Raw genomic sequence first — 19,670 nt, 5'->3', positions numbered from 1 at the left:
GCCCATTTTATGTATTTGTTTTTCTAGGCTCTTAGCATCCAAAATACGTGATTGATTCCAAGTAAAAATCAATCAATTTTAAGATTAAAGTTTATTTTTTGTTAGTGTTCAATTGTTCCGTTAAATAGCAAGCGTTACTCTTTAACCTAGAAAATCCGGTTACAACAACTTCGACAGCCTTTGTAGTCCCTCCCATTGGGAGTAAGAGCTAGTCCCATTTCCCATCCATGATCAGCACCGCACTTGGCATCGACACTGGCACTGACATCCCCCACAACGTACCGCCGGCAAGATTGCGTTTCGCACTAGTCAGAAGGACTGCACAGCATTATTCGGGATCCCACCTGAGATTGCGATTAATACCTTGCAAAAAGCCGACAACGCCAGGCACTCACGGGGGGCGACATGCTGGTTCCTGACATGAGTTGCTCGTTTGAAGCCACTGCAGTGCCGCTGGCAGCTATTTCTGGAAGCTCACGATCCCCATGGGTACTTATTGGATTGCGGTGTCGAGCCGCCAGCCATTCCTATCCTCGTGATTACCAACGGCAATGTTGTTGCATCCCTTGTGGTTGACGTACTCATTCGAATGAGGATTGATACCCCTTCCATCGCCTAGCCAGTAAGTTCCAGCAGCATGTACAATGGTTTGGGTACGGCGAATGAATAGCATAATAATCCTTCAGAATGTCGCCCGCCTGCATAAACCGCTGGCAGGTCTTACCTACATCTAAAGGATGAACAGCACTTGAGTCTCATTTGACTAATATACATCGCAAGGCTCTCTCTCGGCAACAACTACTTCATTAGGAAGGTTTCAACCCTTCCATTCATGGCCATCAAACCTAGGTCGTCCTGCGAGTGTTCATATGATTAGAATGTCCAATCGAATATCATGGGGTGACCCTTCTAAACCGAACCCAGCCTTCTTCACAGGCATTGCATAGCATGCGGTTGAATTTCTATACTGGCTGCCAAGAGTATCAATGAAAATTGTCCGCGTGAACAGCGTCTATGATTGGTTTCTCAGGACGATGGAGGCTTTGGTGATATCGTCGGACGCCATTGTGAATAGATTCAATTCGCTCGGATTAGGAAGGAATCGATAGATAGCGTTCAAAGTCGACTGAATATAGACAGAGAAGTAATATTGCTTCAAAAATTGAAAATCAATGCGTCAAGCCGGACTCATAATTGTCGGACTTTGTACGCGTTAGAACTAATTGAGTTTAGGGGCAAATTCGACTTGATTGAGATACAAGCCTGATTTACAAAGAATTCGAATATCTAGACCTATTTATATGCGAATTTACAATATATTTCGTCATCAGGGGTAAGGTATTGAAAACTGAGAAAATATCAATTTTTGGCGTGGCGTTTTGGCGCTGTTGATCGTAATTCTGGGTATTTCAAACCTATCCCCAAAATGCTTAGGGTCAAATATTCCGATTAAAGGTCACGTGTCTTGGATCTATTGGCCTCGGTGGCTGCAACTCATCTAACAAGGAACTACACAACTTCAGCTTTTCACACGAATTCTATTAATCCAGCACAAGGAACTGCTTTTCAACTGCCTTCTAATAATTGAATTCAAAATCTTTTGGAAATGTTCGCCAAGTCCATCACAGTGCTTTGGTCGCTGTTTCTTCTTATGACCGCTGTTCAAGCTCAGTTTCAGTTCTTTGAACAAATGTTCGGAGGCAACCAACAGCACGGCCATCAAGGCGAACAAGAGGCTGCCAGTGATAGTTCCTGGTATCAACGAACCTGGGAAGGAGGTAAGTTCTGCGGTCCAATCTATCTGATATGGGAGTGCTGGCTAATTCCGTGATCTTTCACAGCACACTGCACGAGGTATCTTTGCCCTGGTACACTTGCCTGCGTCCACTTCCCACATCACTGTCCATGTCCTCATCCTGATGTCGAAGAAAAAGTTGAGCTTGGTGAAGGAAGTGCAATTTGCGTATCTCGAGGTGGATTCAAGGCCGGAGAGGCTGCAAGGAAGATTGAATTGGCCCGCAAAGGTCTCCTGTAAATACTTGTCGGTTATATGATCACCTGCATAGTTAGATTTCATGCACAAAGCTATTCTCACGATCCAATTCTTCGCTAGGTGCTCAGCTATATCGAGAATTTAGAACCTAGAACCTATAATTATATACTATGTTAGCATGGCTACTGGCTTGCCGCCCCGGCGTGGAGCTTCATAGGCTGCCAGCAGACGTCATCGGCTATCCGTCCCTCAGTGATTCTGACAACCGACATTTGCGCCACCACGAATGTTCTCTTGTACCATAATCTAACACCCTGATGCCTTCTTTTGCGCCCATCCATTTTCAGTCTTCAAAATGAGGAGAATACTGCCGCTCACGTTGCGCAGGAATTTCGCGACCAGGTACTCGCCTGCATCGCGAGGACCTCGAAACTCTGTACGAAGAAAAGATCTCCCGTCGCCTATATCTTCTCGTCGAACAGTACCTAGTCGGGACACAGAACAAAAAGTCACATCAGATACCGAAAATGTATCAGCGACCTTACGTGCTACAAATCCAGCAGAGAATACTCTGCTGTCGCCCGTCCATATACCGGAGGATCCGAACGCAGTGCTGAGAGAAAGACATCCGGCTGCGAAGCTTTTGGCGAATTCGGGTCTTGTGGTTAAAAGAGAATTAGAGCTGATGAATGTCATGCTGTGGGTTTTATGCGTGATCTTGGTTAGGATGCTTCGACTGACATCTCCCAATGCAGTGGTTTTGAACAAGCAAATCGTTATGTTATAATGGACGCCCATGGAAACCATGTCGGGTACATGGCAGAGCAAGAGACTGGTTTAGGCCGTATGATGGCTCGTCAGTGGTTCCGCACACATCGCAGTTTTACAACCCACGTATTCGATCGGGATGAGAACGAGGTCCTCAGGGTATGTTCCTTGAAATAATCATCTCTGTCAACAACTAAGTTTAGGTTATAGTTTAATCGACCGTTCTCATGGATTAACTCTCGCATACGTGTCTACGATCCTCTGGACCTAGCAGACCCTCTATACTTGCCATCTAACACCTACCACTCAACTTCGCCTACGTCCCTAGTATCTGTTGCTGGTGGTTCAAACATCAAAGTTTCCCCATTGCCGATTTCTGATATGCGCGTGGTTGGCGAAGCACAGCAGCGATGGGCTCCTTTACGCCGCAAATACGATATGTTCATTTTCCATGCGAACCCCAAACCTGAGCTCGATCTTGGGACTAAACATATCTCTGGCGGGCTATCGAAGACTCAACAGCTGCAGTTGATGTATCAATCGGGTGGAGCCAATCCCACTGGTGAATATCATCAGTTTGCCTACGTCAACGAGCCATTCCTGTCATGGGACTTTTCTCTTCGGTCCGCAGATGATCGACTCATTGGGTCGGTCAATCGTGACTTTGTGGGGTTTGCACGAGAAATCTTCACAGACACTGGCGTTTACGCTCTTCGAATGGACGCGGCGGCTCTAGCGGAAGAGAAAGAGCGCCAACACTTACTCTCACAGACAGCTCAAGGACAAGTTGCTTATACAGATAAGATGACAGGGATGACTCTAGACCAACGCGCCGTTATGCTGGCTACGGCTGTCAGCATCGATTTTGACTATTTCAGTCGCCACAGTCACGCCGGCTCGGGCTTATTTCCCTGGATGTGGTTCCCCGGCGAGTATGCGCCAGGAGGAGCTGCTGGGGGTACTACTGCTGCTGGTGAGGCAGGCGTAGCAGAGGGTTCTACTGCCGTTGGAGAGGCCGGTGCAGGCGCTGTCGGTAGAGCAGGGTCGTACGGCAGTGTAGCAGAAGGTGCTGCTGCTGGAGCTGCAGGTGCTGGCACTGTTGCAGGTTATGATGCAATGCGGCGAGGCATGGATGGCGGCCAAACACCCCCTTCACAACCCGAAGGAACTTCATCTCCGTCGTCGAAAGATCAGCCTGGTACTACAGAAGAGGTTTGGGGAGAAACACCACCGGAACACTGGGGTCCAGGAGGTGGTGCAGGCCCTGACGAATCCAGCAATGGGAATGATGTCGATTCTGATGATTTTGACTGGTTTTAAATTATCTAGGTCATTCTTTGCATATATTCTTCCGCGTCAATATTTTAGACTTGTATTTTGGGCATGGCAGCGTCATATTTAGCGATAGTCATTAATCTTATGTCTGTATAATATAATCACTCTACTATACAAAGAATACTGGAAAAGTAAATGCACTATTCAATACTGTCCTAAGAGAACATCAAGTAATTAAATACATGTATGAGATCAACCTCGGTTGAGCGAATATACACTAGGTCTAATGTAGACTAGCATCGGAATAATATTGATCCTGGTGTAGTATCATACAGTTTCGTTACGAGATTTGTTTACAATACAGGTACACATCTGATGAATTCACTTCATCGACCGATCAGCTAACACCGTAAACTTTGCATCTATCAGCAAGTTGGGAAACCGGTATTTGGGTGAGGCTGTTCCATTAAGCAGGTCAGCTAGTGCTCTAGAGTGCTGTGCATCACTTATGCCACTAGCAATCTACTAGTCATTCTTCTTAGCCTGCCAGGGTTCAGCGGCCAGTTTATTAGAGGATATACAAGCCTAGGCAGCAGTCTACGCACGGATCCAATGCTAACTCTAGTACATGACCTCACTACCACTTGCTAACCACTAACACGTCAATCATTCACACATTCCCAGCATCGATAAAATGGTTTCAACCAGATATACATGTGCATCTCAAGATGCTGTTATGAGAATACCCGAGCTCTTCCAGATGATCCTGTTGTGCCTCGATCAACGATCTCTTTTAACCAGTGCTCAGAGGGTCAATAAATACTGGCACAGCACCATTCAGAACACGCCTGCAATCCAACAGGCTTTATTTTTCAAGGCATTTCCTGCGTCATATGATGGACCTCCCGTTTTCAATCCGCTTCTTATGGAAATTTTCTCAGATTGGATTCCTTACGACTGGGACTCTGACTATAAATATCGAGAACGTAATGCGGTGGTGCTCGAGAAAGCATTTGAATCACTTCTTCCCACAACAGAGCATCATCGAATGTTTCGCCAGAAACGTGCCTCGTGGACTCGCATGCTAGTGCGGCAACCACCTATACGCACGCTCTGTGTCTGGCACCAACTCCATCGCCGGGGCGGCAACAGTCATGTCGTAAAGAAGAAGCGCTGCAGAAGGGGTTTACGGATGGGGAAGCTCTACGATATATCCATATGCTTCCCGTTGACCGTATATTGGGAAGGTTGGGTACAAGGTGAGACAGCTTGCTACGAAGACCACTCCTGCCACCATTTAGACAAGAACGCTACAGCAAGGCTGAATCGCATAGCTGGGATGGCAGACCTTACTGTGCACACATCGTTTTCCCAAACCTGTATGAAGCCACAACCGCCTTATCGACCTTCTGTAAAGTATTGGAGAGGAATTGAAATACCAAAATATGACACGAGGAGTACGGAATGGATGACCCGGAGGACTCGGTTTAGAGTTTCCAGGTACAATGGGCCGTAGTGCTCCTCCTGTCTTTCATAGCAGTTCTTTCGTAGCAGGAGAATACGGAACTTGGGACTGGTCGAATTGTGTACTTGGAAATCAGTTCTAATCAATGCAGGGTTGTCGTGACTCGGAGAAATGTTATACTTACCCCGCAATCTCATCTAAATATAATGTTCATTCAATGCCGTATTTTTCTAGATACATCTAGTTATACATGTAGAAAACGTCTAATATTGGGATTACTTAACGCCAGTTAATAAATATTGTATAGCACTGGTATTATTACAATATTCAAGGTTCAATTCGATACAACATTGAATAGTCAGAGCGTTTTTTGGTTTCTAAAGATTATCATGTCAGGAAAAGATAATAGAAGGTAATACGGGCACATACGTAATTTACGTATGTTATGTAATAAGCGTCAACAAAATTACAGAACCGGAGATTCCGACTAACCATTGATTAGCAAGCGTTTCTTAACAAGCACCGAGAACTAACGCCTTGAATATTCCAGTTGTCAAACTCACTGTGCAATATAGTTTAATTGCCCTCCCCTCCTCATTGAATCCGCTTCTACAGAGTTACTCTCTTTCCACTCCTTCTTTATCGCCTCCCTTGCGGAGCCCGCAGCAACCCCGCGCCACTTCACCGAGTCTCAACTCCCCTCACAAATAGCGTATCGCATCACAGAAATAACAAACATATACAATTATAATAAAAACGATGGGCTCGAACGTAGCTCAGAAACGTCTCTTTCACGAATACAAAAACCTCTCTACCAACCCCCCCGAAGGCATCACCGCCGGCCCGATTTCCGAAGATGACATGTTCCACTGGGAAGCGTTAATCCAGGGACCCGAGGGCACACCTTTCGAAGGCGGAATCTTTGCGGCTGAGCTCAAATTCCCCAAAGATTATCCGTTGAGTCCACCGACGATGAAATTCTTGGGAGGCGGGGTTTGGCATCCGAATGGTGAGAATTGTTATCCTCTTGCTTATCCCTCTGCTGTGGCAGGGCCAAGTGTTTGCGGAGTTGGCTGATAGATTGGTTGATAGTGTATCCGAATGGTACCGTGTGTATCTCGATCCTTCATCCCCCTGGCGACGATCCCAATCACTATGAGCATGCGTCGGAACGCTGGTCGCCGATTCAGAGCGTGGAGAAGATTCTGATTTCGGTAATGAGTATGTTGGCGGAGCCGAACGATGAGAGTCCTGCGAATGTCGAAGCGGCAAAGATGTGGCGTGAACGGAGAGGGGAATATGAAAACCGGGTTCGTGAGGAAGTCCGAAAGGGCTTGGGGCTGTAAAGAGCTAGGGAAGAGTTTGGCTTGCTTCCATGATGCATGACGTTGATTGATGACTATTCATTGACGCGGAGTTATACCTTTTGGTAGGCGTATTTTTTTGTTTATTGTTACTCTTACGAACGTTAATTCGTCTTGAGATATTCTGGCTGGGAGCAGTTTGTGTATATCTTTTGTCCCAGTATACACTATAAAATGCTGGCTCAAACATGAGCTATCTCATTCCAGTTGATGGTCACAAAGACATCATCTTAGAATCGATCCACCTTTCTAAACTACCACTTGCTTCGTACAGGACTTCAGTTTCGACCTTTATGTTTAACATCATCATTATCTGCAGACCTGCTCTCCAATCCGGTTGTGGCCCGTCTTCGGCAAACACGGGGTTGTTACTCAATAACGTTTGGATCTTCTTTGTATCCCTTCGAGATAATAACATAGACATCCAGTCGTCATTCTCGAACTTTGTCATTTCGGCAATAACGTCGGAGATTCGTGTCCCAAGCCATTCTAGGCTTGGGACATTGAGACGAGCACTCTCGTGCGCATGAGCCATAGAGCCGTATTTGTATGTTGACATGATGGCTAAGCCATCAGGGTCGCCATCCACCAAAGCAAAGAACCGCGGCTTCTGTGATGGAGATGTGATGTTTATATCTGGAATTATCGAGCTTTGATTCCGTACCACGATGTCCGAGAGAAGATGAACGAATTCACGGCTACAGATGTCGGGGTACCCCTTTCCCGTAAGCAGAATCCCCTTTCCAGCGGTTGATGTCATGTAGAATCGGTTGTGGACGAGTCTGCGAAAAACCGCCTGTTGTTTGTTAGCTAAACAAGAGGTATACAATGTAACAGTCTCATAAATGAAACTGTAAGATATTCATATTCTTTAATAATAGAGTTTGGTATTGTGCCTGCCTCTTTTTCGACGATAATAATCCATTTGATCTCGGATAAATCAAGGCTTTTGATATCTGCAAGACGGGGAATAAGTACATCCTAATGCCACGAGGTGTTAGCCATAAAACATGATATATGTATGGTTTCTTATACTCCTGCTGATATGTCAAAAAGGGACTGGGCTTTTGTTGTAATGCGAGCCGCTCCAGCAATCAACCCTTTGCCGACAGATATCTTGACTGGTTTTAGTTGACGAAAAACGTAAATGAAAATTGTAACAAGGGCCCTACCACGTGCAAAGAAGCCCTGTTAACTCCGATAGTATAAGAGATGTCATCAACAATGCTATCCACGACTGTCTGTGAGCCGAATAGGTCAGGATTGTCATAGTAGATGCTCCTTCAGGTTCATCAGCAGGTCTAAGCTAGCAGGATTTCCACAACGACAAAGATAGTACCTTTTTGAAATCAACAAATTATCTTGAACGGCCTCAAATATGAGAGAGAGCACCCTAAGGATACAACCTTTACCCTTAGTTTTGGAAAGTTGAGTTTACACCAGAATACATACTGAACCTCCATGCCTCATGTGGAGATTTTCCTGGCCACGAGTAAGTTATCTGCCTTGGGGTCGTATCTTTTCCAAAGGCTAGGATTATTTCATCCGCTCCATCATTGCCAGATGAAATTTCAAACTGGGTCGGTCGTTTTTTGAGTGTGATGGATAGATTCGCCACGTCTTTCTCAAATTCATCGAGGAAAGCGGATTGCAAATTCTCAAAGAATCGAGTTACTGGATTCGAATTGATGGGAACGGCACCATGCACAGACATGTCTTGGCTCATTTCGATTGCAACTTTGGTTTGTTGGGGAAAGATGAGGTTGTTGCAGGGCTGTTGTTGTTGAGGCAGGCACCTTCCTTCTCAATACCATCAATATCACGTGCACCACTAGGTCAGCAAATACATATACATTCTATGGTCAGGAATCAGTATGGTACCTACGACGAGCCATAGCATCATCCAATTCCGAGCATCTGCCTACTTTGCATAAACGTTCCTCGCAAAAGGGTGAAATTGAGGATCTGAAATGTGGAAATGGTGAGGATGGCTGGCTAGTCTTATTTTAAAAACCTCGTCTAGAGCAAAGACCCATCTACGGAGAAGATATCCTATCCCATCAGAGACACCTTGGTACTTTTGGTACCTCTCCAGTTCACTATTAGTAGCAAGGTGTCTGAGATGTTCTGAATGCGCGGCTGTAGAGGCTGTGAGGCTTCCGTTGACGCCGCTATCTCAGCATCTTAGACCGCTTACACGAGAATTTGTCAAAACAGGAGAAAGTCAGACAACCTGTGGACACTAGAAAGCCTATGGTCTCTACTGTGAGGAACCACTGCGCGGCTTTCTACTGGCTGGTAAGGCTTTGTTTATTGTTGCTCCAAGCCTAACATACCGAGGATTTTCAGAAGTCTTATACTCAAAATTCAAAAATTTTAAATATTATCGATGCCTGAATAGTCCAGCGGTAGGATAACCCCTTCGGGCATTTTTATTCTCTTTTCCAGGAAACTGGATTGACTGGGGGTGGTCCTTGGTCCAATTTCCAGTTCAGGCCTCCTTTTTTTAAAATCTGGATGACAGATCTACCAGTTCCGGCCAGAAGTTCCGTCAGTGACCGCATTAATAAATATCACAACTGCCGCTCAGCTGTCTCATTTTACGCACATAGACCCAGCCCTGAGATCGTCAGGTTGTGCATTTTCCTGCTTGTCCCAGCCACCATGATGATCGCGAGAGTAGTGAATATGCTTCACAACCGATGGACGCCTGAGGCAGTTTCCTAAGCGTGGGCTAGGCCAAGAGCGCGACAAAACTGCACTTCTATATATGCTCTCTGATGCTCTGCAACGCTGATTAGTCGGTTTCGATGGTCCCAACCAGACTAGCGTTGCCGAGAATCCCCTGATTATTTGGCTACTCTGTCACCGTGATTGGCTAATCACTTTCGTCACTGACGCTTCGTCCCCACTCCGTGTAACTTGGCAAGAGTAACTCAAAATACCCCGTCCTGAATAAATGCGGCTGCCTCTACTTTCAATAATATTCTATTGGAAACCCTTCACAAGATGTCAAAGCATGCGCAGCATTTCGGTCAATGGCGCACTGCGGCAAACGGCCATATAACAAAAGATCCTAATGGCGATAGCAAGACGGACTACACCAGATGGAGGTTGCACGACAACGACGGTCGCTTGACCTGGCGATATCTCCAGTCAGATGAAGAGGTCGAGAGCTGGCCTCAGACTTTCTACGATAAATACCACATTGGGCTTCCAACTGTGAGGGACTCCCCCTTCATAATATGTGATGTGTCTTCTGCAACAACTATTAACGATGCTGCCAGGGAGCACCTGAACTGCCCAAAGCAAAGACCCCGTTGAAGGCTGCTGAAAATGGTATGGAATTTTTTTCCAAGCTGCAGATGCCAACAGGGCACTGGGCTTGCGAGTACGGTGGCCCAATGATTCTGTTGCCTGGCCTGGTCATCGTTTGGTATGTAACGAAGACCCCGATACCTCCAGAGTATGCAGCAGAAATCAGGAGGTATCTTTTTGCCCGACAAAATCCTGAGGATGGTGGATGGGGTCTGCACATCGAGGGCCACAGCTCTGCATTTGGTACCTCTATGAATTACGTCGTCCTCCGTCTTCTTGGAGCGAGTGAAGAGGATCCTCGTATTATCAAAGCTCGTGGGTGCCTACATAAGCTTGGTGGTGCGTTATACGCGACCCATTGGGCAAAATTCTGGCTGGCTGTTCTGGGGGTCATGGACTGGAATTGTGTCAACCCTACACCACCAGAACTCTGGTAAGTTTCCATCTTTTCTCGCTTCATTTCATATCTCATATTATCTAGGCTATTGCCCGATTGGGTGCCCATCGCTCCTTGGCGATGGTGGATTCATATTCGCATGGTATTTTTGCCAATGTCTTATATCTGGTCCAAGAGATGGAGCTATCCCGAAGACGAATTAACAAAACAACTTAAATCTGAACTTTACACACAACCATACGAAAGTATCGACTTTGCGTCTCACCGCAACTCCATTGCTGATGAGGACAACTACTACCCAAAAACCTGGATTCTTAATTTACTCAACTTACTGCTGACTACTATCTGGATTCCGTTCCTTCGTTTGTCCTCCTTGGCCAAGCGTGCTGAAGACTGGGTTTGGGAGTTGGTGCGGATGGAAGATGAGAACACGGATTATGCTGGACTTGCTCCTGTAAGCAACGCGATGAACTTTCTCGTATGCTACATCCATGACGGCGAAGGAAGTTATTCGGTTCGGAAGCACCGCGAAGCTCTACATGAGTATATGTGGATGACACGCGAGGGAATGCTTTGCAATGGCACCAATGGCGCGCAGGTCTGGGATACAGCTTTTATTACACAGGCTGTTGCCGTGGCTGGCTTTGCGGAAGATCCCAAATGGCGGCCAATGCTTACCAAGGCTCTTGAATTTTTAGACAATCATCAATTGCGAGAAAATGTGCCTAATCAAGAAAAATGCTATCGTCAGCATAGAAAGGGAGCATGGCCATTTAGCAACAAGACACAAGGCTACACAGTAAGCGACTGCACCGCGGAGGGTCTGAGGTCTACGTTACAACTGCAGGAAATCTATGGGTACCCTAAACTTCTCTCGACGAGTCGACTGAAGGACTCTGTTGACTGCCTGTTATTGATGCAAAACGACACTGGAGGATTCAGTGAATACGAGATTCGACGAGGATCACCTAAGCTGGAATACTTGAATGCAGCAGAGATGTTTGGGGGCATCATGATCAGCTACGATCATGTCGAATGCACAACCGCATCCGTCACGGCACTATCACTCTTCAGCAAATTCTACCCCGATTATCGGGTGGATGAAATCAAAGCCGCGAAACACAAAGCAGTTGGATATATCAAGCGAGCCCAGAAAAAGGATGGAGGCTGGTATGGAGCATGGGGTATCTGCTTTACATATGCAGCCATGTTTGCACTCGAAAGTCTGACTAGCATTGGAGAGACCTACACCACAAGCGAATATTCTCGCCGGGGATGTGATTTCCTGCTCTCCAAACAAAAGGAGGATGGAGGCTGGGGCGAATCATATCTCAGCAGCGTGAAGCACGTCTACGTTCAGCACGAAAAGTCCCAAGTCGTTCAAACTGCTTGGGCCTGTTTGGCTTTAATGGAAGCGGAATATCCTGACCCAGAACCGATTCGCCGAGGCATTAAACTCCTGATGTCGCGACAACAGCGCAACGGCGAATGGCTACAGGAAGCGATTGAGGGTGTTTTCAATATGTCCTGGTACGTACCAACGACACTGATTTTGCGCAATTTTCTAGCTAACACCCTATAGTATGATCTCCTACCCGAACTATAAGTTGTACTGGCCTATCCGAGCTCTAGGACTGTATTCGCGCAAATTCGGCAATGAAGATCTATTTTAGTCATCGACGGGGCTTTATTCACTAGGTATAAGTTACACTTATATAATTTTAATAATATTAAATTTATCGTATTTCACTTTATGCAATGGGAACGATTCCCACTGTAAGAAGCAGAATAAAAGATTACTAATACTTGTTAATAAGCCTAATATAAATGAAGAAAAACATATAATAAGGGTATAGCAGGAAACAGACTATTATTAAAATTGATAGATAGCTCTCTAATATTACCTAATTAGACGGTGATAATTCTAGCTCTATAATAGATAATAAAATTAATCATTATGCTCTAAGTTATACTAAAATATTAAAAGCCATATTAGCTGTCCCTGTTAAGTAGAAACTCGAGAGAGAATGACAGCAATACAGCAATGCCATTCAGGCAATTATTTCCTATTGTGATTATGAGGAGGAGGGTCCCTTTTGAGGCTAGCCCAAAAGAAAGCAGCCATCTACTGACGTTGATAAATCTGCTGAGAGCCATTCTTATTATGTCGAAGAACAAGAAGTTAAGGAAGTCTCCAATGAGGAGGTGAAATGCACAAAAAAAGTGCAAGTATAAGCAGGAAGAGGAGGAAGTTTGGGTCTGTTTTCAGTGCGGAAAAACTACCCTCAGAAAAGCAGTCTTCGTCGTCATTTCCGGCCGGCTCATTTGGACGACCGTTAGTGTAACTCCTGCAACAACGGCTGGGAGCACCTCAAGCAGATACACTGGCGGCGTCATATAGAAGCAGTCCATCAGCTCCGTACTTGATGTTTGCCATAGATATTTTTCGCTATTGTCTCAATAAAATCTTTTATAACGCAAATACGCTGATATCGTTTGTTGCAGCATTATACTTTTCTTTGAGTATGTGAGAGACTATATTATGTGCAATAGCGAATGATGTCACAAATGAGATGTGCGTGAATTTTCTTGTAACGACTTTCTAATGTCATTATGATTTCTTGAGAAGAACAGCTATTCCTTTCACTGAGCCTCGACGTCGGCTTCTTTGTACTGTACTTGATAGACGATGTCAAGGCCCTCCCGTTGATCCTCGAGCATCAATGCCGGCTTCTTTGTCGAGTAATGTTTGGACAATGTCTAGATGTCCTTCACCAGAAGCAGCCTGCAAAGCATTGCCATATTTTCCCGTAACCTTCGACTCATTTGGATGACACTGGGAAATTGACATGCTTGCCTGCGGGCAACACCAACTATGAGTAGAGACGAAACGCTTGCGCTTCAGGAATTCGCCAATTTAATTTGTTGGAAGGGTTCCCACCTACCACTAAACACGCACGCATGTCAGTCTCATAATCTCATAATCCATGCTTCCTTCCAGGAGCTTATTGGGTGATTCTTGAGGCTGAAGTCGCTCAGCACTTGATCATGGCTGTCCACTTTGGTCACTGTGACTCGCTGTGGCTTCATTCGGCAGGGAAATGGTCATGTTCATGTGCCCTGCAAACGAAGTCATAGTAACCCGATACTTGTCTTTCCGTGGACATTTAGGAATTGTATCTGGTCTACTTCTTGCCAGTCTCTCAACTGCATATTTAACTCGACAAATTTCATGTTCTTCGATCAGATTCACCGCCAGTAAAGTCCTTTGATCTTCTCAAAATGACTGAAACATCTATACTGTCAGTCGACCTTTGAATCTTCTCGATACAAAACGAATACTACTAAGTATATAGACCGCCTAGTACAGAGAAAGAGCTCCTATGCCTGCTACATCTAGCAATAAGTGCGAACGGAGTACTGCGTGGCAACAGGCCTATATCTTTGCTTCCTCCGACAGAATCCATTCTAGCCCCTGATTAATAGTCTCGAACCAACGACTCGTAGATGGTAGATCTAGGTAGCGTTGGAATCCGTGAGGAAGACCCGAGAAGACGGTCAATTTGGTAGGCACTCTAAAGAGTGTCAGTGTCTTATCTTGAATCTAAAGACCCGGCTTGCAACGTTGGCTTACCCTAGGTTGCGAAGCCGCTCGGCGTAATCCAAACCCTCGTCGCGAAGCACGTCCCTGCCACAAACCAACATAAGCGTCTTGGGCATGCCCATCAACTCGTCATCATCAGCATTGCTTGCAAATATCGCCTTATCTTTTGGGTCTTCCACGCTCAGAGCACGAGTGAAAAACTCGATTTGGACACGAGGCAATATTGGAGCACATTCGTTCTGTGAATACGACCCGACTCTGCCATCACTTTTTTTCGAAGCGATATCTGGATGTGATAGCCATGGAATACACAGGACCTGACCAAGTATCTTTTTTTTGTCGCGGCTGCGGTTTTCCCGAATAGTCAGTGTGGCCGCCAAAGACGCTCCAGCTGATACCCCTCCAACAATGAGCTTTTCTGGGTCACCTCTGAGGTCATCCATGTGTTTAGAAACCCAATAAAACGCGTCCTGTGCATCATAAACTTGTGTTGGGTGCTTGAATTGAGGTGTATGTCTATAGCAGACATTAACAACAATTATGGGTAACTCGCTCGCTATTCGGGCGCAGGTAGCATCTTCGGAGGAGAGTGTGCCAAACAAGAAACCGCCTCCGTGGAAGAATAGATATACAGGAAGACGGGAGTCTGTCACAGCTCGTGCATATTTACCTTCGTATGCACGAGCAGTAATGGTTTCGCCGTCTCGGGTAGGAATATCATAATCCACCCAATGGATCTTGTCAGAGAGCCCAGAAGTCATAAACCTAGCTGACACTGCATCGCGAGATTCATTTGTCTTACGTTGCAAGTCTTCGATTGTTTGGTCTCGTTCAATGGTTGTCTGGGCTAGGGGTCCGGTACGGTCGAGGAAGTCAGCCCATTCTTTGGGTGGAATTCCAAAGTGCGAATAATCTGCCATGAGGATGGGTATAGGCTGCGATACCAGTAGAAGTAACTTGATAAAGAAAAATCAATGTCTTACGGCTAGAGGGAGCATCTCCCACGCAGGTAAGATGTACGACATTGTAAGTAATGTTGCTTCGCTCCGATTCGGAGATTTGATCTCCGCACCACTGAAGGGCCTGCTGGGTGGCAGACTTCGCACAACGACAAGCGCAGAGACTTCCGGAGTTGGGAAACAGTGGTCAGTTCTCTTGTACCGTCCGAGGGGCCGTTGGCTACTTCTGTAATCGCCTTCGAAGTCCCGACTATCCCTAACGCGTTACGCGGTACACCACGTTGAATCTGCGAAGGCAGCCTAAGGGTCACGGAATCCACCCAGCCCCTACATCAACCCCGATACATCGAGGTGATCTTCGCAGTAACGCAAAAAGTGATAAGTACGATGTAGTAGTTTTTACCCAGCAGAAATGCTGGGACTTCCATCACCAGCTAATTTGAGTGTAAATCAAGGTACTTTTTCTTGGCCTCTGTTTACTTGGCTCGAATCCCTACTAGACACCCAAAGGCTGCCTTCGCAGATTTAATGGGATGAGAAGGGGGTTTCCTCTCCGCTATAAAAGATAGCGCAGACACTAGAGAGAGGAGTAACAGATCGAATGGAGACCATCAATGCGTACGCGGTGTCACCTTGGACAAGCCGACTGCAGGCAAGATGTGATTGCGATGGAGAGACAACCATCAAAATCGCTAATAGTGCAAAGATATCTTGATCGCCACTAGCTCGTCCGCCAAGGGTGACACAGTAGGCATGGGAGGCAGCATTAAGGACACCCCAGGTCAGCACTACAGATGATGAAATCACCAACTCCTCCAAGGGAGGGGAAATGTGATCAGGCTACTTTGGGTCCCAGCTCACTCTGATATCGCATTAAGATTAAAAGCAAAAATGGCCAAGCGAGACAGTAGAGCACCTCCTAATCCGTTGCACCAAATGGACAACATTAAGAGAAGGCATGCTACAGTGTATAGAAACAAGAGGGAGTCTATCATTCTACCTAGGAGGAAAAGCACGATCTGACCTAGAGCGATGGCGACCAGATATCAAAGCTGTACGAACAACAACAAAGTTTGTATATATAGCTGTCTGGTGAAATAGGTTCATGATGAAACCTCTCCAGTGCTACACGTAAATGCACCATCCACTACAATCTCAGCACCAGTAATGTATCCAGCCTCCCTTGAAGCTAAAAATAACACAGCATGAGCAACATCCCATGCCGTCCCCATTCTTTTCATAGGGACCTGGGCGTTCCTCTTCTGCCGGAATCCCTCGTAATCGCCCGACGCATATTTATCCGCCAACCTGTGCACCAAAGGCGTGTCGATCAACCCAGGCGTAACAACGTTCATCCTAACATTGCGCTCGGCGTACATGACAGCAGTCGTCTTGGTAAACTGTGTCACGGCAGCTTTTGTTGCCGAATATGCTATCTGAGGTTTTCCGATATATCGCAGGCTGGCCACGGACGAGATATTTACCACGTTGCCTCCGTTCTCTTGCTTCTCCATAATCGGAAGTACGAAATGGCTCGTTAGATACACCGATTTGAGGTTGACATCTGTCTGATGATCCCACGTATTCTCAGACATGCTTGCTGGATCTCCTGGTTCGCTTCTTCCGACGTTATTGACAAGAATATCGATGCGACCGTGTTTGCGCATACAGGCGTTCACAAATGCTTCCATAGACTGGGCTGAGGTTGCGTTTGCCTCCACGACGGTTATATCTGCATGTGGAATTTCGTTGAGGATTTGAGTCTTGGAGTGCTCTGCGGCCGAAATATCTAAGTCGCAGCCGAATATAATTGCCCCTTGACGAGCAAAAAGTGCTGCAATTGCAAGACCATTTCCCCACCCAGGGCCTTGACAGCCGATGCCGGTGATGAGGATGACCTTGTTGGTGAAGTCGAGTAACTGGTGAGATGCACTCAGAGGACTTTGCTCAGCCATGATTACCCGATTCTGTATATGTTATCTTGAGATGATTTCAATACGCTATGTCGAAGGTCCGAGTTAGCAGCCAGCCCGCCGTGGGTTTCTTATATCCGGAAAAGTTGTCCATTTGGAGTAGTACGTCTCGGACTTCGCTGAATGTTGGGACACTATTCGGTTTATTGATCTCCGAAGCCAAAACCTTTAATTGTGGAGTCCGATTTTGGATGACCTAGTGTGTGTGGGATATGATCACCCACGCAATCTCGATTTTTTCGCAGATGGGTTGATAGATTTATGTTGAAAACTCCCCTCAGGTTTACTTAATAGCATCAAATTGGCATGAACTACCTTGGATAATTAATCTACAGCCTTCGAACTTCGACTTATACCTCCTCACGGTCAATCACTTCCTTATGAGCGGTGGATGACTTTTGTGTCTCAGCACCTTGATCAACCATCTCGACAGTAGCCCCTCCTTCATCTTCTACAACCAGCTTGTGAGTGTTGTGATCTACATTGATCTGGTGTTGATATACCATGATGTCGTCTTTGTCTCCATAGATAGCGGCAATCTCTTCCAATGGTATGCCTTTCGTTTCCGGCGTAGCCCAATACAGCCAGACATATCCGACTGAAGAAATGCAAATATAGATCTGCGAAATACTTAGCTCGTACATTCATGGACACATCGACATGGGCGAGTGTTAAAATGAAAGGCTTACCAGAAAATATTTCCAGCCAAGGTTGGAAAACCCCTGTGGTGTAAACTGCAGATACAGGATATTAATTGCCGATTTGCTTGCAACCGCCAGAGCGATGCCTTTGGCACGGATGAAGTTGGGGAATATTTCCGATATAATGACCCACGTAGCAGCATCCATGCCCATAGAGAAAAACAAAAGAAACGCGAATAATGCAGCTACACCCACGCCGAGACCGGCTTTGTTAGTTCCGGCTTCTGCGTATTCGGCGACCATTGCGGCTTCGATGCAGAGACAAACAATGCAACCAGCGAGCCCGGTGAGAAGTAATTTTCGTCTACCAAAGCGATCCATGATGAAGGAGCCGCCCAGATTTCCCACAAATGCGACTTGTAAATGTCAATAATCGACGTCCTATCAATCAAAGGTCTAGAAGAATACAGACTTACGCGAGTTTCTTCCACTCTGCAAGATCAACCTATCCAGCGTGCCAAACCCTAGTTTGCTGTAGAAAGTAGGCTCCTGGACAATTGTCAGAAAGTACTCAACCGAGGATGATGCAAATGACCATGAAAGCTCCGTGAAACGTACATATTGGTTAACAACAAGCTCGGCTGTGCTCTGCGATAACAGCATGAGGCATATGACAAACAAAGTACGCTTCCTATAAGATGGTCTCTTGAACATCTGCAACCAACTTGAGTTAACTGTCCGATCGAAAGTGGCTTGTTGGCTCATCTGGTAGAATTCGCGTCGCGCGTACTCGTCATCAGGGTCGTTTGGATCCTGGTGAATTGACTTGATCACAGACCATGCCTGATCCGTCTTGCCCCTCATAAGGTAGAATCTTGGAGATTCAGGTATAAATAGTAACAAGAGTAGAATAATGGCTGGGAAGATGAGTTGGATGCCCAAAGGAGCACGCCAGCTTATCAATGGGTCCGATTCGTAGTAAAAGGCAAGGCCGAAGTAGTTCGCTACGGCATACCCAAGACCGAGCATAACTCCGGTCATCCCAACGAAAAAACCGCGCGCAGCTGGTGGAGCTAGTTCGGAGCAAAATACAGGCACTGCGAGATTCATGTCAGTGGTGTTCTCAAGCTTCCGGCCATAGAGTGCTGACATACCAACTGCTACATAGCCCCAGCTTCCAGCGCCAGCGAAGAAGCGAAAAACGAGGAACGGGGCAATGCTAGGGCTTCCGGTCAAACCCGCTGCTCCTAGAATAGACAGCACAGAGCAGTAAATCATCCCAGCTTTCCTTCCATAGGTGTCTGTGATATAGCAACTGCAGAGACAGCCAACAATTGCCCCCCCCTAACAAACTCAGTCAACATTACTTCGACATAGGCACACGAGTTCGAGTGAAATGGAATATGAGCGTGCCGATTCGAATCCCGCAAAGAGCAGACATACCTGAAAAATACTTGTGATAGCACCAACAAGATTCTCTTTGTTTGGAAAAACGCCTTTTTCATCGCCTAGGCCCATATACTCCAAAAAAGCCGGTTTGCCCAAGGTAGTACTGACAATGGCTGCCAAGTATCCATATGCAAGGGCACCCAGAGAGATCGCAAAACAGATGAAGAAGTTCTTCCAGCGGAAAGGAAGCCGCTTGATGCTGGTCATTGTGTGCGGAGTTTGGTAAGTTAAAGTATGGACGCCCGGACGACACCCGGATAAAGGTTGCTGCTTTCACTGGAGAATAACAAGAATGTGATGAGAAGAACCTGGGACTTGCGTATGTAGTTGCTTTAAATATTCTTCCAATCGTCCAACCCTTGTTGTCTTAACGCATAGCCAGTCTCCACTATGTCTGGGGACTGATTGTCCGAACTAAACTGGGGCCCCGGACTTTGAACCCGATTTGCTTCTTTCTGGGGTAC

At 46.2% G+C, this 19,670-nt stretch overlaps 9 protein-coding genes across 9 annotated transcripts; 5 read left to right on the top strand and 4 right to left on the bottom strand.

Annotated features, from left to right (window-relative positions):
- Positions 1–1,464: 1,464 nt before the first annotated feature.
- Positions 1,465–2,153, top strand: BGW36DRAFT_405094 (uncharacterized protein). The gene is made up of 2 exons (XM_046218953.1): positions 1,465–1,778; positions 1,842–2,153. The coding sequence occupies exons 1-2, from the start codon at positions 1,607–1,609 to the stop codon at positions 2,033–2,035; spliced, it is 366 nt and encodes a 121-aa protein (XP_046075662.1). The 5' UTR covers positions 1,465–1,606; the 3' UTR covers positions 2,036–2,153.
- A 103-nt stretch (positions 2,154–2,256) lies between these two features.
- Positions 2,257–4,270, top strand: BGW36DRAFT_372516 (Scramblase-domain-containing protein). The gene is made up of 3 exons (XM_046215488.1): positions 2,257–2,692; positions 2,749–2,920; positions 2,972–4,270. Exons 1-3 carry the CDS (start codon positions 2,349–2,351, stop codon positions 4,079–4,081), a joined length of 1,626 nt encoding a protein of 541 aa, XP_046075661.1. The 5' UTR covers positions 2,257–2,348; the 3' UTR covers positions 4,082–4,270.
- Positions 4,271–4,430: 160 nt separating this feature from the next.
- BGW36DRAFT_372514 (uncharacterized protein) lies at positions 4,431–5,704 on the top strand. The gene has a single exon (XM_046215487.1). The coding sequence runs from the start codon at positions 4,731–4,733 to the stop codon at positions 5,550–5,552; it is 822 nt and encodes a 273-aa protein (XP_046075660.1). The 5' UTR covers positions 4,431–4,730; the 3' UTR covers positions 5,553–5,704.
- A 556-nt stretch (positions 5,705–6,260) lies between these two features.
- Positions 6,261–6,847, top strand: BGW36DRAFT_290844 (putative ubiquitin conjugating enzyme; the record flags this gene model as incomplete). Its single annotated transcript, XM_046210796.1, has 2 exons — positions 6,261–6,510; positions 6,594–6,847. 2 exons carry the CDS (start codon positions 6,261–6,263, stop codon positions 6,845–6,847), a joined length of 504 nt encoding a protein of 167 aa, XP_046075659.1.
- Positions 6,848–7,079: 232 nt separating this feature from the next.
- BGW36DRAFT_415001 (putative meiosis-specific topoisomerase Spo11) lies at positions 7,080–8,758 on the bottom strand (the record flags this gene model as incomplete). The annotated part of the gene is made up of 7 exons (XM_046219307.1): positions 8,751–8,758; positions 8,318–8,696; positions 8,205–8,271; positions 8,038–8,146; positions 7,901–7,981; positions 7,762–7,846; positions 7,080–7,675 (listed from the first exon to the last, which is right to left on the bottom strand). The coding sequence occupies exons 2-7, from the start codon at positions 8,589–8,591 to the stop codon at positions 7,080–7,082; spliced, it is 1,212 nt and encodes a 403-aa protein (XP_046075658.1). The 5' UTR covers positions 8,592–8,696; positions 8,751–8,758.
- A 1,116-nt stretch (positions 8,759–9,874) lies between these two features.
- On the top strand, positions 9,875–12,253 carry BGW36DRAFT_290792 (oxidosqualene:lanosterol cyclase; the record flags this gene model as incomplete). Its single annotated transcript, XM_046210789.1, has 4 exons — positions 9,875–10,087; positions 10,153–10,616; positions 10,665–12,110; positions 12,163–12,253. 4 exons carry the CDS (start codon positions 9,875–9,877, stop codon positions 12,251–12,253), a joined length of 2,214 nt encoding a protein of 737 aa, XP_046075657.1.
- Positions 12,254–14,016: 1,763 nt separating this feature from the next.
- Positions 14,017–15,104, bottom strand: BGW36DRAFT_394955 (alpha/beta hydrolase fold-3 domain-containing protein; the record flags this gene model as incomplete). The annotated part of the gene is made up of 2 exons (XM_046217981.1): positions 14,017–14,155; positions 14,215–15,104. 2 exons carry the CDS (start codon positions 15,102–15,104, stop codon positions 14,017–14,019), a joined length of 1,029 nt encoding a protein of 342 aa, XP_046075656.1.
- A 1,142-nt stretch (positions 15,105–16,246) lies between these two features.
- On the bottom strand, positions 16,247–17,098 carry BGW36DRAFT_424560 (putative oxidoreductase ucpA; the record flags this gene model as incomplete). The annotated part of the gene is made up of 1 exon (XM_046219987.1): positions 16,247–17,098. The coding sequence occupies one exon, from the start codon at positions 17,096–17,098 to the stop codon at positions 16,247–16,249; it is 852 nt and encodes a 283-aa protein (XP_046075655.1).
- Positions 17,099–17,466: 368 nt separating this feature from the next.
- Positions 17,467–19,413, bottom strand: BGW36DRAFT_424559 (general substrate transporter; the record flags this gene model as incomplete). The annotated part of the gene is made up of 6 exons (XM_046219986.1): positions 17,467–17,736; positions 17,806–18,173; positions 18,234–18,306; positions 18,376–18,854; positions 18,912–19,101; positions 19,201–19,413. The coding sequence occupies 6 exons, from the start codon at positions 19,411–19,413 to the stop codon at positions 17,467–17,469; spliced, it is 1,593 nt and encodes a 530-aa protein (XP_046075654.1).
- Between the last annotated feature and the right edge of the window lie 257 nt (positions 19,414–19,670).

This window comes from Talaromyces proteolyticus, assembly GCF_021365285.1.
Source record: "Talaromyces proteolyticus strain PMI_201 chromosome Unknown BGW36scaffold_3, whole genome shotgun sequence".
NCBI lineage: Eukaryota > Fungi > Ascomycota > Eurotiomycetes > Eurotiales > Trichocomaceae > Talaromyces > Talaromyces proteolyticus.
This window is presented reverse-complemented; position numbering and strand designations above follow the sequence as displayed.